Source organism: Ictalurus punctatus, chromosome 9 (genome assembly GCF_001660625.3).
Source record: "Ictalurus punctatus breed USDA103 chromosome 9, Coco_2.0, whole genome shotgun sequence".
NCBI classification, from domain to species: Eukaryota; Metazoa; Chordata; class Actinopteri; order Siluriformes; family Ictaluridae; genus Ictalurus; species Ictalurus punctatus.
This window is the reverse complement of record NC_030424.2, coordinates 6,050,512-6,067,956: the sequence shown is the minus strand read 5'-3', so window position 1 is coordinate 6,067,956 and position 17,445 is coordinate 6,050,512. Positions and strand designations below refer to the sequence as shown.

At 36.9% G+C, this 17,445-nt stretch overlaps 1 protein-coding gene across 1 annotated transcript in view; it reads right to left on the bottom strand.

Annotated features, from left to right (window-relative positions):
• Positions 1–1,844: 1,844 nt before the first annotated feature.
• The window catches only part of spata17 (spermatogenesis associated 17), a 33,594-nt gene continuing 17,993 nt past the window's right edge, over positions 1,845–17,445 (bottom strand). Inside the window, exons 9-10 of the mRNA XM_017475397.3 lie at positions 15,012–15,147; positions 1,845–1,950 (exon numbers count right to left, since the gene is read on the bottom strand). Coding sequence (XP_017330886.1) covers positions 1,870–1,950; positions 15,012–15,147 — 217 coding nt within the window. The 3' untranslated portion in view covers positions 1,845–1,869. The remainder of the gene's footprint in view (positions 1,951–15,011; positions 15,148–17,445) is intronic.

Sequence of the window (17,445 nt, the reverse complement as noted above, 5' to 3'; positions counted from 1 at the left end):
ATCAACAGAGAAGTATATAATGGGACAAACATGCGGTATAGTGGGCAAACCAAGAAGTGCAGTGTGATAACTGAAGTATAGTGGACTAAGTGAGAAAGTGTAGTGGGCTAACTAAGAAGTATAGTTGGGTGACTGTATTATGGTGGATTAACTGAGAAGTATAGTTGGGTAACTGTATTATGGTGGATTAACTGAGAAGTATAGTTGGGTAACTGTATTATGGTGGATTAACTGAGAAGTATAGTTGGGTAACTGTATTATGGTGGATTAACTGAGAAGTATAGTTGGGTGACTGTATTATCTTGGATTAACTGAGAAGTATAGTGGGCTAAGTGGGCTAAGTGAGAAAGTGTAGTGGGCTAACTGAGAATTATCGTAGTAACATATGAGTACTGATGAACTGGCAGTCTGAAACATTCTGTGCACTGTGACCTTTAGTCTGAAATAGTTCTAGGGGATGTGGTGTCTTACTTAAGCCATAGTAAACTGAATTCATTCATATTCAGTAAATGCTTTATACTGGTCATTGTTGCAGTGAACCTGAATCCTATCTCAGGAACACTGAGCGGGAATACACCATGGTTGGGATGTCAAGAATGTTCCTGTGTGAATGCTTTTACTGAATAATTATTGATCATATTTCATGAATCATTCAAAAACAGTCGTTCCCACAATCCCCTGCCCTTGTTTCCTCTGACGTGGGTCTTGCATGGATTAACAAACTTGGTATGAAAAGAGTGAGCAATCAGAATAAGTCGCCGGGGCTTTTTTTTTCTAATCGGCCTGATGGAAAGCGGCGTATCACTCTGATGGGAAAGCAGCATTTTTTAAGGAAGGAGTCAGCAGAGGCTTGAGTTATTGTGAAGTGATGGACTACCGTAGACTGAAAGCAATCAAAGAGATAGCTTGTGCATCTGCAAATTATCACCGCTTCTGCCACTGATTCATCAGCAGGGGTGGTGGTGATGGTCGCCTGCAGGCTTCAACTAAACACACGCCACATGTGTACACACACACACACACACACAAACACACATACTACCACAACAGAACAAAGCACTCAGAATTATTTGTGGAAATTAAATCTCTGTAGTAGAAGCCTCACTTGGCCGACTTCGCCTTTCTCCCACTCAGTGAAATTAAGGACATCTTTTTGTTCAGTGGAAAATGCATGGGAAAGTGGCCTTGGTTCCAGGACGAGGAAAAATGGGACCCGAATGCAATAAGGTAGCTGCCTACTTGCCATGCATCTACTGATGGACAGCTGTCAAGTCTACAATCACACTGCACACCACTAAGTGCAATATTACTCGAAGCATTTCTTCCATTTGTTGAAATAAAAATAAATCCCTGGAAATACCTACTAAATATAATATGTAAATATAATTATTATTTATACATGTAATTAGAATAATCCTAATAATCATATACCTTTGAATATACCCTAAAAATGTTTGTTGTAAAATTCCCTCAAAAATCAGAGGAATAATACAAATATATATATATATATACACACATACATATACATATATATATATATATATATATATATGTGTATATGTATATGTATATGTGTGTATATATATATATATATATATATATATATATATACATATACATATACACACACACATATATATATATATATATATATATATATATATATATATATATATATATATATATATATATATATATATATATATATATACACACACATATATATATATACACACACACACACACACACACACGCACACACACACACGTGTAGTAAATAAAATGGTTTATAACATGGCTATCCTGAGATATATCTGAAAAAATAAAACCAAACCCATGGTGCATATTTTATTTCATTGATTTACTCTGCTAAACAATTTTCCCAGTATCGGAGTATAGTCGTCCAAACTTGTCAAAAACTTGGCAGGTTGTGAAGACTGTCTTGAATTTCTGGAAAAATGAAGCAGATTTAGCCATTAGAACACATTCAGTATACACACCATCAAAAAGAACATTATTTATCAAGATTTAATAACCTATAATATGTAACTAGTCATGGAAAAAGACATGCATGCACACAAAAAGTAAGGGTTGGGGTGCACAGAGTATGCATGTTCTCCCTGTGCTTCAGGGGTTTCCTCTGGGTACTCCGGTTTTCTCCCCAGTACAAAGATATGCACTGTAGGCTGATTGGCATTTCCAAATTGTCCGTAGTGTGTGAATGGGTGTGTGCATGTGCGTGTGTGTGTGAGATTGTGCCCTGCAATGGGTTGGACCCCGTCCTGGGTGTCCCCCACTTTGTGCCTCGAGTTCCCTGGGATAGGCTCCGGACTTCCCTGTGACTCTGGGTAGGATAAGCGGTACAGAAAATAGATGTTGGATGGATGGATGTTTATTTTATGAATAAATAAATACATTTCTGAAAGAGCTAATTTTATATGTATATATTTAAATAAAACGCTACAAAGAACATTTTATGCATAATTAAAGAAAGTAGGAGATTAAGAAATAGAGTAGTCTTAGGATAAAAACATTTTGAAGGCTGTCTGAGACCTTCAGAGCCAGAAGCAAGAGACACAGTCAAAATCTACAGAAGAACACCAATATTGTTATACAATAGTTTGAAAGACAAATAGAGGAACACCAAATACTGAATTGAATTGTTCTTTATGTGCAATTTTCTATATTTAGATTAACTTTTTTATTTTGACCATTATCCTGTTACTGTATATTCTAAGCTCTGAACATTTGTTTACTCAAGCTTACCATGAATAGACTTTCTTTTACGCAAAGTACACAGTCTTATCCATTACGGATAGTAAGCATACCTAACAATCTCTCCCTCTCTCCTTCTGTCGAGCCACACATGATTTTATGGAGATGCCAGTGATCCTGACCCTTTCTGCTCTCAGGACCTGCCTGATCCATCCTGATGCCCTACCGCTGGATAGAGCTCTCATCAACTGGAGGCTACATTCTGCCTCTGAGGACGACTCCAAGCAGTGCAGCCTGGAGATTGTAGAGGATAGTGGGACTTGAAGTACCATGAAAATAGTTTTGGACCTCAATTCCACATGGACAATCTCGCTGTGGTTGCTGGGACTACGGTTGCTATTATGGCCTTGGGACTGCGATTACCACATGCAGTTTTGCACTCAGATCTCCTTTGGTGAACAGTGAATCAGTTAAACAAAGACTTCATATAAAAACCATAATGAACGTTCCTTTACTTTCACACTATCCATTGTTACCCAGATGACGGGTTCCCTTCTGAGTCTGGTTCCTCTCAAGGTTTCTTCCTCATATCATCTTAAGTTTTTCCTCGCCACCGTCTCGCTCATTAGTGATATATTCACACAATTAAAATCTGTATCCTGTGTTTATATGTTTCTGTAAAGCTGCTTTGATACAATGTACATTGTTAAAAGCGCTATACAAATAAAATTGAATTGAATTGAACAGTCACAAAGTAGCGGGTTCACTCCGCATACATAGTTTGCTCCACTGTGTACTCTATTGTGATGCAGGGGTGGAGAAGTTGCTGCTGGAAGTAGCATGCCCTCTTCATCATAATCCTAATAGTTTATCCCGAGCTCAGTCAGCCTGTTAATGATGAATGCCAGAGCCACCACACACATCCTGACCTCTATTTTTTGCAGCTCTGCAAAAAGTGTCAGGTATTTTTAGCTGGACTGGATTCAGCTTTTTACAAGTGGCCTAGTTGCTGTGTTCCTCTATGTTTCACTTGATGAGCACTAATGCTCGCTGACCCCCCCTAGAGGCAAAGATGGTCTAAAACCACTCCAACATGGCTTGCCTGCTTGCTAGAGTTCAGGCTAAGCAATAAAAGTGGAGAATCAAGTTAGACAAGCAGGAGAAGAGAGGGAGGGAAGGGAGATGCTTTAATTATATATTTTGTTTAGACTAAAAAAAGACGAAGGACAAACTAATGTCATAGACTGGGGCTTTGACGATTTCCCTTCTTGCAGGCATGCATGCGATTTGTCTGTCAGTCAGCGTCGGCCGGCGTGACAATCATCTTTGTGCCATGGCCTCGGGAAACGCTGCAGACTGCTGTCCTTGTAGACACCAGTCAGTGCTGACACTAATGACTGCGGAGGAAACACAAGTGGACGCCGTCTAAAATGCGTTTTATTTCAAATCCTCAAAAGAGGAAAGAGAGAAAGCAAAAATTTCCATGTGCATTTTGCTACCATGGAAATCAGAGTAACAACCTGAATAATCCATATTTTTACATTGTTCCTGTGAGGTAGAGCTAGTTAAATTATATGGAAGGCAAAGTATGTTGAACTTGCACTGCGCCGACACATGGTCAGAGCCACAGGAGCAGCCGAGCTGGCAGCTTGAGGAAGAGGTGGAGTGTATATACTGCAGATACGGGGTGCCAGAAACCAATGAGAATAAAACTACATATACTTAATTTTGGGTTTATTATTTACAGCATACAGTGGATATAAAAAGTCTACACACTCCTGTTAAAATGGCAGGTTTTTGTGATATAAGAAAATTAAACTAAGTTAAATCATGTTTGAACCTTTTTCACCTGTAATTGTGAAATTGCAACATATAAATATCAAGTGACAAACACCCAGCAGTGTTTTTTTGGGGAAAAAAAAACAAACAAAATACTTCCAATACCCAGCTTGCATAAGGGTGCACACCCTTTTATAATTTGGAATGTGGCAGTGTTCAGAATCAACCAATCACATTCACACTCATGTTAAATAATAATTAGTTTACACCTGCCATCAATTAAAGTGACTGATTACCCCCAAATAAAGTACAGCTGTTCCTACAGGATTTCCCTGACATCTTCTTGGTAACATCCAACTGGAAAAGCTGTGGGCCACAAAGAACTTACAAAACAGGTCTCACTGTTGATAAATATCAGTCAGGAGAGGGTTAGAAAATTTTCCCAAGGCATTGGATATATCATGGAACACTGTAAAGACAATAATCAACAAGTGGAGAAAATATGGCACAACAGTGACACTGCTAAGAACAGGACATCCCTCTAAAATTCATGAGAAGATCAGAAGAAAACTGGTCAAGGAGGCTGCTAAGAGGCCTACAACAACATTAAAAGAATTGCACCACTTTCTGGCAAGTACTGGTTTCTCCCTACATGTGACAACAGTCTCCCGAATTCTTCATATCTCAGGGCTATGGGCTAGGTTGGCAAGACGGCAATGATGTCAATCTTTTACTAAAAAAATTATTAAAAATAAATCCAATCTCCCAAAACCATGTGGAATAATGTGTTATGGTCTGATGAGAACTTTAACTTTTTGGCCAGAATACCAAAAAAATATGTTTAAATATATTCAAATACACAGCACATCACCAAAAGAACACCATCCCCATGGGGAAGCATGTTGGTGGCAGCATCATACATTAGAGCTGTTTTTCTTCAGCTGCAACTGGGGCTTTAATCAGGATGGAGGGAAAAATGAATAGCTCCAAATACCAGTCAGTTTTTTCGCAAAACCTTAAGGCTGTTAAAACACTTTAGATGAAAAGGAATTTCACCTTTCAGCATGACAACGACCCGAAGCAAACCTCCAGATCAACAAAACATATGGCTTCAACAAAACAAGTTCAAGGTTTTGGAATGGCCCAGCCAGAGTATATACCTAAATCCAATCAAAGATCTGTGTGGTGACCTGAAGAGGGTCTGTGTTAGAATGGGAAAAATATTGCTAAGTCAAGATATGCCAAACTGATTGACTCTTCCCCCAAAAAGACTGAATGCTATGATAAAATCTAAAGGTGCTTCAACTAAGGCCCTGTTTACACTAGTGCGTTTTCATTTAAAATGCATAACTTTTGCTACTTAACTACAGCTTCAATCTGAAGCTTAATTTTTGCCTACTGTAGTCATATTTAACCCAGCATTTGTCGTAACCTTACCCTTAAAAAACAGATGCAGCCATTAAAAAAAACCCTCACCATTCTTTGGCATGGAGCTATTCTGTTTTTCTTCCCCCTCTTGAAACCAATTAGCAGGCTAGCACTTGTAGTGCAGAATGTAGGTCACAATCGAGTAATAAAAAAGTATTGACTTTTCTCTGAATGTAAGCAGTGTGAAAGGGGTGCCGCGGCCTTGTCGTACATGAAAAGAGCTCCATTAATTTCACTTATTTCAAGAAAGGACCCTGTCAAATCCTAATGCATCCAATGCACTTTCCGCAGTCCGACACGCTGACATCTCGCCGGCCTGCAGCCGAAACGAGTTTACATTATGTTCGCTAGCGAGAAGTTGATGGCGTAATTCTCAGCTGAAAAGGCAGAGGACTCTTTCATACACCATTGCTTCTTGTTCCCTCTGAAGCTGCTACAGCTCTCTACACTGTGAAGTTTGACAAAGCAAATGACTGTTTAGTGTAGTGTTGATTTTTTTAAACTGAGAAAACAATTAGGGCACATCAAGCACATGTGCAGAGGGCTAAGTGAGGTGGACAGACCGTATATATAACAATTACGTTTAATAATAAAATGAGTGTATCGTGCGCTAATAAAACTTTGAAGTTATGTAATAAAAAGGCATTGTTTAATATGGCTTGGAGATATATATACACATGCACACATATATACATATACACATACACACACACACATATTTATATATATATATGTGTGTGTATGTATATATATATATATATATATATATATGTATATATATATATATATATATGTATATATGTGTGTGTGTGTGTGTGTGTGTGTGTGTGTGTGTGTGTGTGTATATATATATACACACACACACACGCACACACACACAGTGCTGTGCAAAAGTCTTAGGCACCCTTTTTGTTTTAGTACAATCTTTGTTATAGTTTTTTTTATTTGATGAATTCTACATTATCAAGTCAGTACAAAAATACTTTAGATTTCCAGCACAAAATTAAATGTTACAGTACAATGTTTGCATGTCAGTAAAGAAAGCAGCATATTAAGTGGTGAGAGACACTTTTCAGACAAAAAAAAAAAACCCAACAACATAATGATGGCTGCTGGATTTAAATAAGAAAATCTTGCTGGTTCTGAAAGATGCTCAGTAAAACTTACCAGCTAATGTCCTTATAAAACTGCACGAATTCTACCAGAGACTAATTTTTTTTTTTTTTTTTTTTTTTTTTTTTTTTTTTTTTAAAGCAAAGTGTCATCACACCAACTATTGCCTTAGCTTACTGTTTACTGCATTTTATAGTATTTGTTTTTATGGAGAAACATTTAATTTCATTTTTTTTTTTAAAGGTATCTTTGCTCTGCATCATTTCTTTGCATGTGCTTAAGACTTTTGCACATTACTGTATATATTTGAATAAAACACTGGAAACTCACTTATTGGAAATTAATTGGCATTTAAAATGTGTTAAATACTGCACACTATTAATTTAAATATGTTAATATGTTTTTGATAATTAAATATTAAATATCATTTTGTGAGTATTATTATTATTATTATTATTATTATTATTATTATTATTATTATTATTATTAGTAGTAGTAGTAGTAGTAGTAGTGGCAGCAGCTTCTCTGTAGTATTTACACGAGGCAGGCTGATTCAGGCTCAAAAGGTGTTAAAGCATTAGTATAGGGTGAAAAAAAAAGAAATTTGTTATATCTTGGAATAACATAATTAAATAACCCCACATTGTATATAAAATATGAACATGAAAAGGTCACAACATTTAATAGTCATTCATGAACATTAAAAGTAACATTACTGTCTTGTTTGGGAGGAAACAGTCATGTGATCATTATTGTTTCATCTGGAAGTAACATCCTTAAAAATATTTAAAAATTAGAACAAAATTTGTATTCTATACTGTGACTAAACACTTGATGTTTTTTTGACTATTCAGAATAATAATTGTGTACTTTAGGACATTTCCACTGTTTGCTTTTATTTCCCCCATAATGACATTTATGCTACAAAACAGTAAAAGTGGACCAAAAGTGGACCAAGAATATAATATTTCTGCATATTAAATAATTCTTTACAGTGTACATACTTTGCATGGGGGGAAAAAACCCATGTCTCATTTTAGACCTTTGGATTCATGCAGCTAATATGAAATATACTTTAACTGGATGAAAAGCAAAAGTTCGATGCACAAAACATTTTAAATGGAGGTTTCCTGGAGAAAGTCTTATGAGGCAGTTGTATGCTAGGACAGGATATCTACAGGCAAAAATATCTACAAGCAAAAAAACAATCAGGGCTAGACTGATAAAAAAAAAAAGAAAAGAAGAAGCCCTTTATGGTATATGGTAATCAGTCCAACCCGAAAATGGCAATGCATAATAATTCGCCTTTATTCAGATGCTTGATGAAATATGCATCCCACATACCAAAGTCCTATTTTATCATCCTATTTTATTTATTTATCTCTCCTATGTGAAGAAACGACTTTAGGCTGAGGTGGGGTATGAGTGTGGGAGACGAAAACAAAACAAACACACAAATCTCTGATGAAACATGCAGAAAAAAATTAAATAAAAGGAAGAGGAATCATACAGTGTGTGTTAGTGTAATATTAATAACATATAATTAGAGAGTTAGACATCATGGATGGTCTTATAGCCATTGATATGAGATCAGAAGAGAAGGGAAGTGTGTGCATTGGACTATTAATTATAGCTTGAGAACTCTTTTTAGTTTGAGCATTTACTGATGTGCACAGTTTGATCAGCTTTCTCTGGCATACAGTCACACCTGAAACAGCACTCAAATGTTTAGGTATATATTCTTCAATCTTTTAAGCAAATTTCTAAAAAGTTGGAAGATTATGAGTTTGTGGAGCAAGATTATGTAATTCAAAACCAACGAACACACTACTGGATTAATTAGTATATCTAAATGTTTTATTTTTATTATTTATCATAGGAGATGCTATTTTGAGATGCTGTTTATTGATGTAGCCATGGAAAAACTGGATGAACGTATCAATTCCCTTACTGTATCTTCCATTTGGGTTTTTTTAGTGCAAGTTTGAAATTGACCATAGTGTTTTAATCTTTCCTATTATACTCAGACACACTCTCTCTCTTTCTCGCTCTCTTTCTCGCTCTCTCTCTCGCTCGCTCGCTCGCTCTCTCTCTCTCTCTCTCTCTCTCTCTCTCTCTCTCTCTCTCTCTCTCTCACTCACACACACACACACACACACACACACACACACACACACACACACACACACACACACACACATATTCACTTTCAGAAACTGTTCTGCCCTAGTTGCGGTAAATACATATCTTGGAGTTGTCTGAATCCCAGGAACTCTGGGCGTGATGTGGGAATACACCCTGGATGAGACATCAGTAAACTGCAGGTCAGCATACAAACATTCATTTACACCTTAAGGCAATTTAATCTTAGCCAATCCACCAGCATGTTTTTTTGGGAGGACGCTGAAAACCCCAGAGGAAACCCACACAGACACAAGGAGAACGTAGACAGAAACTCAGCGCTAAAAGTAACCCGAGCTCATGTTCCTACTTTGTAAAAAGTCATTAGAACATTCTGAAAGTTAATGACAAGATGTGAGCCTCAAATCTGAATCTATCAGATGATGTCATTCTGTATACTGTACCTTAATAGCCACATATGAGGAGACTTTTGTTTTACACTATCCTTCATCCAGATCAACTGAGCTCAAGGGCTATACAATTAAATTCCAGCACACGCTGGATGTGGACGCTATTCCTCTAATCCCACTCTTTCACCAGGGTTTAGTGCTTTCATTCGTCTCCCTACGTTCCCTATAACTGTGATTTAGAAATGTAAAGGGCTGCCGCTCCTTCTTGCAGGTGCTTCTCCTTAATCCAACTCATTTTTCAATGTCATATTCAGCCGAGACTTAACGGGATTAAAAAAGAAAACCAAAAGCACAGGTAACGATAGAACCTGTCATTTACATATAGTTGTAAATAGTGTAATAATAATGTTACTTAGCAAAACCCTGCCTATATAACACTGAATACTAAAATTGCATCCGTTCTCTCAAAACAAATTTGTTTTTTAATATTAATATTGTGCATTATTAATTACTTTAAGTACAAGTTCTTGTAAAATAATCAAAGCCTTTTGCTAATCTGTCTTAATTAATGTGATCATAAGCGGAACAACGGAAAACTTTGATGAATCCAGTGTAAAGGAGCCTGCACAGGCAAGCCTGTATTAACGCAAATGCAACACATTTGTTTTTATCCTGTTTTCACCATCTGTGTTATTATTATTATTTTTTTCATTTACCAGTCTCATACACCCTTCAGATTGCATCTGTGTCTTTCTTTCTTTTTTTTTTTTTCTAAACAAAGTAATCAAATAGTCATTTCCATTTTGTTCTTTGTTTACTTACATTCCTCACAATGCAAAATGAAGGCTGTCATGTCTGACTGTTTGAAGGCTGAGATCTGGTGCCAGTGTTGAGAACGTACAGCAAAGCAAAGCCGAAAGGCAGGAGTATATTGGTTCAGTGGAGCATAACTATTAAAGAGAGTCCTGGTCGCAAGGGTGCGTCTCTGGAACTCACTTAATGCAAAGATGCTTTTGAAAGTTGTTATCTTTGATTCCTGTATGTACTTGAAAGACACTGATCACATATTGTGTTATTATTATTATTATTATTATTATTATTATTATTAGTTGTTGTTGTTGCTGTTTTAGGATTTCTGGACACAGCAAGCGTTCACATAAAAGGGTTCTTTAGTGGGGAATATCAATATAGTGAGCTAGTCCAAGACTAAATATATAATAATACAGGTTGTTTCATTCAGAGATTAAGCTACACTGGAACTCTTTACAGCATTAATACTTTTCCTGAGAATTATTTAGAGCTACACTGTTTAAAGTTCTAAATACTGTTTGATAACATATAAACACAACTGATCTGAGTCAAATCGCTGTTCGGTGCTAAATGTTAAATGGCAACAAGGCTTTTCTAAATGCTTCCATTTATTTTTCATTGACATTATTTGTATGCAGAACGATAAAAAAGGGAAATGCTGACATGATGGAAGAAGGCACAGTGTTAACTGATACATACATAACATAAAAAAGGAAAGAGGCACGCCTGGAGAATTGTTTATTGCATGGCAAATGAAGGGGCTGGGAAATTTTATCACCCTATAAAACAGTTATAGTGAATCACCCAGAGCCTCTTGGTCACTAATGTAGCCTGGACTGAAATGTGTGTGTGGGCATGCATATGTGTGATTGTAGGGTGAAAACCCAGACACCATCAGCTATGCCCCCCCCAAAAATAAATAAATAAATAAACAAACAAACAAACAAACTACCCCAAAAAAAACCCCAACCAAAAAATAAAACAGGCTGTTTTCATTTTTTTTTTTTTTTTTAATTTTACTTATTGTTTTTTTTTCATAATCATAATGAGGATCATTCCCATTTAAACATGCCTCATACATCTGTCACATAATTGGTATAAATTTTCCTGCTTATATATGCTAGAATGTGGTGTGGTGACTAAGACATGGAATGGAAAAAGCAATTACTAAAGCAACATTCAAAAAGCAAGCGAGGAAAAATGTAGGTAGTGCACAGGGATTTTGCTTCCAAGATATATCAGTTTAAAAGCGTGATTGATGAAAGTCTAATACAAGGTGATGGTGAGGGTTTTGCGGATAGGCACGGCCACTGTCTGCACTTCATTAGGCTCTGTAATTAGCTAGTGCTAGTGGTGCTGATGCAAAGCTCAAAACACACGCTCCGGCCATGCAAAGGGCAGCCTGATGAAGGGCCGTCCTCATCAAGGGGGTGTTAACTAATGTGCTAATTAAGGAGTATGCATCACCCGTCATCCGCACCACCTGGACTTTCACAATGCATCAGCAACAGCCGCCATCATAATCACAAGAAGCTTTTGCGGTGTACTGTATGCATGTAAGATCTAGAGATCAATACAGGATTTACATTAACAGCAATTAATGTGTCAAACAGCAGGGAGTGTTTAAAAAGGCAGATATAAGCATCAGAAGTTCATTAGCTATGCATGTGAGCATGTCTGAGGCCTCTGCCATTTTCACACCGGTTCCTTTTAACTTTACAATTGAGATAAATCACAGTAAGGTGCTTTCTGCTAAAGGCGTGTTAATCTCAGCACATCACAAAGTGCCATTTTAAGGAGAACTGGAAGAGGAACGAAGAAATGTAGAGGAAGAAAAAAAAGATTATGGGTATAATTTAATCACAAATGCACCTGAAAATAACCATATCCATCATTATCTTCTTGTGAGTCAATGTGAGGGAGAAAGGAATGAGGCGATGTGGAAATTCATTATTAAGACAGGTTTGTGTGCGGCGCATATCTCACCGCTAAGTGGCAACCGCAGGCAAATATGGCACATTTATCAAGCCACAGACAAATGACACTGGGTTACTAGTTAGACAGTGTAATAAGTGCCATTTAATTTCCTCTTTAGAATCAATTTACGTTTAGGATTGCTATCAAGGGACAAAGCTTTTCCTGTGAGAGTTAAAGAGGTAGAAATACTTTTGCATATCAAATAGCTCTGTGAGGTGTGATAAAGGCAAGAGTACAACATGATGTGGGAACCTACGCGTTATAGCAGTAACGCGATTTGAAGGGTGTGAATGCATGTGAAGGTGAAAACAACCTTTTCGTTTTTTCCTTTTCCCCTAAATTAACATGGACATGAAAATCTGAGCGATAGTAAACCTGTTCGTACTGTTTTACTGTATAAACTTCATCGGATCTCTTACGTCGTCTCAAATATATAATCTTCAAAAAAGAAGTGAGTTTTCAAGACTTTTCCAAGAGTTTCCTCAGACACATCCTTAATTGTGCAATGTAAGGAGGCTTTAGCTAAGCAAGAGAAGTTCTTTTTGAAAATGTAATTTGATATTTATACTGAAGGCTGCCATGGCCTCATGTGGCCCTCTTATACTTCACAAAATATGTATCCGTCCAAACAGCACATACTCACGACATCCTTTTTTCATCATCCCTTTCAATACTCCTAGGTTTCTACATTATTTATTTTTTCTTCCAGAACCTTCCCAGCAAAGCAAAAGTAGCCATTTCCTGGGGAACCTTCATGCATTGATGGCACTGTGAGTAATGCAAAGCAATTTTTTTTTTTTTTTTTTTTTAAAGAAGGGTATCCTTTGTAGAAATGTAGCTACTAGTTATCTACAGTATTATTATCCTGGACCATTTCTTATCTATTATTAGTTAACTGTTAATATGGTTCCTTAATGAATGCTTAAGTACTTGCTAAGTTAGCAGTAAGTAATAAAATGTTGCCATAGTAGTTCTTCAATAATTAGCAATTACTATCATATAATAAAAGTATTTTGTCTAAAGTGTAATGATTTAGTAACTAATATGAAATTACTATGCTGACAACAACAAAAAGGTAATGACTCGTTATCCAATTTCAATCTACATGTATCAGTGTTGTAAACTTTCTCATTACAGAAGAGTTCATTATTGATACATTATTATTTGTTATTACAAGTGATAAATGAAAAAAGTGAAATGTCCTCAACTTTGCAAGTAAATCACTATTAACTAGTACACAAAACTGGATGAGTCATTATAGTTGTCAGCATAGTAGTGATGAGTAGCCCAATTAATTTCGTTGCTGTTTATTACATAACTGAATAGAGACTGATATGGAAATACCTGACTACTTACTAGTACTATAGTAAGTACTTAATCATCAATTAAGGCACCATGAATCAATAGATTATCACAGTTCTTTAATGTATCAGGTAATTGATGCTTCTGTAATGACAAAGTTTGACACAGTGGCACCAAACTGGAGGAGTCATTATAGTTTTGTCAGCATACTAATTTAATATAAGTAACTAAATCATTACACTTTGGTCAACATAGTAGTTTATAGTAGTGATGAATAATTCTTTAAGAAATATTATGGTAACACTTGATTACTTACTGGTGAATTAGTAAGTACCGAAGCATTAATTAGAGAACTGTGTTGTAAAGTGCTACAGGCATATGAAAAGTTGTAAACACTGTGCAAACATCTATACTAACTGGATTCAGTTGACTTGCTGCTGTGCAAGTATAAGTAGGAGATTTAACCTAAAAACCTAAACACCTTGAACAACACTGAAAACCCAGATGAAGCACTGTAATTAATTCAGGGAAAAAAGTGTGTGTGTGTGTGCTTTGTCAATAAGATGAGACCTCTCTGGGTGGGGCATAACCCCTGATGGTGGGGGGGACCTCCCTTCTACCTATGGATCAGTGATAATCCTCAATGTGACATCCTCAGCTGCGTCAATTATGCTAATCACACACACTCTTGTTACGCTGAGCCTTCATTACTGTCAAACGGCAGCAGGACAGGCTTTACACCTCTGGAATATGAAGCTGGCTTCAAAAGAATGGAGAGAGTTACTGTGTTGTGTCATGATTGGCTGCACTTTTTAGCATGATATGCCATGATGAACCTAGACACAGGAAAGGCTCAGTCACCTTCAAATAGGGATTCATAGAAAAGATGGCACGTGGAGATCACAGTCTCTTGTGTTCCCAGAGTTATCAAACAGTGCAGGTACATGTTCAAATCTGAGGTGCTGCAATACAGGCTGCACATGCCTGAGCAATGTCAGAAGTAGGCATTCATATTTATTTGGTTGTAGGAGGAGGTATTTCCAGGCAATTGCACTGGATGCAGAGGGCAGTGCCTGCTGGTAAGAGCCAATAAAGAACTTTCATCCATGAACAGCCTTCAGCAAAGACACACTCAATTACCTAATGTAAGGACTTCGGGGTGGTGAGAGGAGAGAGCTTTTTCCTCTCATTTACTTTTGGGTATTTATTAAATTGCTGTCAGATTTGACAAATTTGTGACATGAATTGAAGATGTGGTGTCTTTGTGTCTTTTCCTTTTCCCTGCTCAATCATGCCATGGACTATCTATATATTGTTCTAGAGTGCATATTCTGTGTATCTGTGCTATAAGTGTACCTTTTTCCCTTGGAGATGGGTCCTGTCTTCTTCTCGGAAGTACTTTTTTCCGTACGCTGTCTGCTGATATGGAGAATGTGTGCGGAGAAGAGCCTCATATTCTTTGTTTGGGTGGGCCTTTGAGAAAGGCATAAACCTATTCACATAGGGGGGAAAAACTAAAGTTAATGTAGTTTATGTAATAGTTTGAGTTTTTTGTCCCACAAATAAGCTCACCTAAGGAACTTAACGAGTAGTGCTCAGACGTAAAATAAATAAATAAATAAATAATGTAAAAGTAAAATGTTTGTGTAAATGGCAGTAAAATATGAAAAATCCACATTGCTAGAGCAGAAATTTAATTAGAGTCCTAAATTGCAGTAATAGCCTCTAGTTCTATCTAGTACATCCACTCCCGGCTAATGTTTCAGCACTTATACATGACCACGTCGGCTCATTCCTCCCTTGGAACCGCAATGGATTCCAGTCCAAATCGGAATGGCTTCTTAATCGCTTGATTTCTTGTGGGTTGTTAGAGTCGCCCGTGTGTTTGTTGGGCACTTGTTCAATGCAAATGGCTGTTACTTAGGAAAAATGCCAGATGTTAATTACAGCGAGGTTGATTTTGTAAATTGCACCCAAGACACGTTGCCTGGAGGAAGATTTATCCGGCGCAGTACAAGAGGTGTCTGCATGAGCACGGCTAAAAGTCCTCTGGGCATTGGCTTGGCTCATCACAAAACAAACAAACAACCAACAATTCCGGCACTTCCTGCCAGCTTTTGCTGCACAAAAACGACCTTTTATTCCCCACACTTGTCATATTCATAAGTTTTTAATGATGATCTGACAACAAACGCAGGTGTTAAATGGTAAATTTGAATGCAATTAAATAAAGATATGTGGAAACTATGCTGGAGATCATACCTTTTAGATCATACAAAAGATATATGCAAACATGGAACTGTCACTGAACAGGAAAAAAAAAAAAAAAACACGCCTCTTATCAAAGCACTTTGTAAAAGGTAAACTGTCTATAAATCATTCCTGGCATATGGATACTTTATAATTGCCTCTTCTCCTGTGGGTAATCATGCATGGGTTGGACTTAGGTACGATATGACTGGTGTGGGAAACTAAAAGTAAAATACTGTTAGATCTGATAATGGCAAAAAGTGAACTATTAAAGAAAATAATAATAATCAGTGTGATTATGTTATTTATTCTCTCTATACACCTCAAGCAGAGAACCTATGTATAATACCCTAATAAATAATTATGGCCTAATAGCCTAATAAAGGAGCGAAAAATAACTGGTATTTTGATGGGGCAGTAAAAAAGTTTGCATCAAACACAGCACTTTAAATAATGGCCTCATACATACATCCTTCCCCACTAGAGACACCAGCCGCTCCTGCAAGACAGATTACAGTGCAACTCATGCTAATGTGCACATGGGACAGACAGCGCAGAGTAAAAATTAATGTGGCCCCAATGTCCTCGAATACACAATGCTTCTGCTGCTAGCCGGCTGTTTCACTTACTGCTTTCATTGCCTCCGAATTGCATTTTAATAGGCTAGTTTTTATTCATTCAAAGCCATTAAGGGGAGTTTGGCTTCCTCACAGGGGATCTCTTGGCAGTGTGAGGTGGTGTGCATTGACAACACACCAGGCAGCCACCAAACAGAGAAGAAAATAGTGAGAGAGAGAGAGAGACAGAGAGAGAGAGAGAGAGAGAGAGAGAGAGAGAGAGAGAGAGAGAGAGAGAGAGAGAGAGAGAGAGAGAGAGAGAGAATGAGAGAATGAGAGAATGAGAATGAATGAGTAAGTTTTCTTTCTCACTTTTCATATGGCAATTAAGGCTCTGCAGACTGAAGCATGATTCATAATTCTATTTGTACACAGTGTAGAAATTTGGAAACCTTCATCTGTTTATACTAAATAAACAAGTTTTTTTTCTCTTATCACTTTCATTGTAGTACCTATAAACATTTGTGACCTCACCAGCCTATTTTTTACTCTCCTTCTTAATTAATAAGAAGTAAAAAACAGAAAAAAAGGGAAAACTCAGTCAGCTATCCTGAAGACTTTCCCAAGGTGGAAAACTTACAAAGTGCTGACTCTTGAGGCTCCTTCCACAAATGTTCGATAAATATCTACTTTTCCAAAAACACCATATCAATAATTATATGCTTTAAAAAAGTAAAAATTAAAAACATAAAAAACCACCATCATTTTTAATCTATTCATCATCATTCTTCAATTATGTGGAGCATCCACCATGTGAATGTGCTGTTACTATAGAAACAAAAACATATTCGAATGAATACGTTCATATAAACCTTTGATTTGAATTACAGCAAGCCCTACTGCCAGCTTTAATGTTCAGTCCAGTTTCTTTAATTTTTCACAATACACCCCTGTATATCCTGAAGGAGAAGTTTAGATGTCTT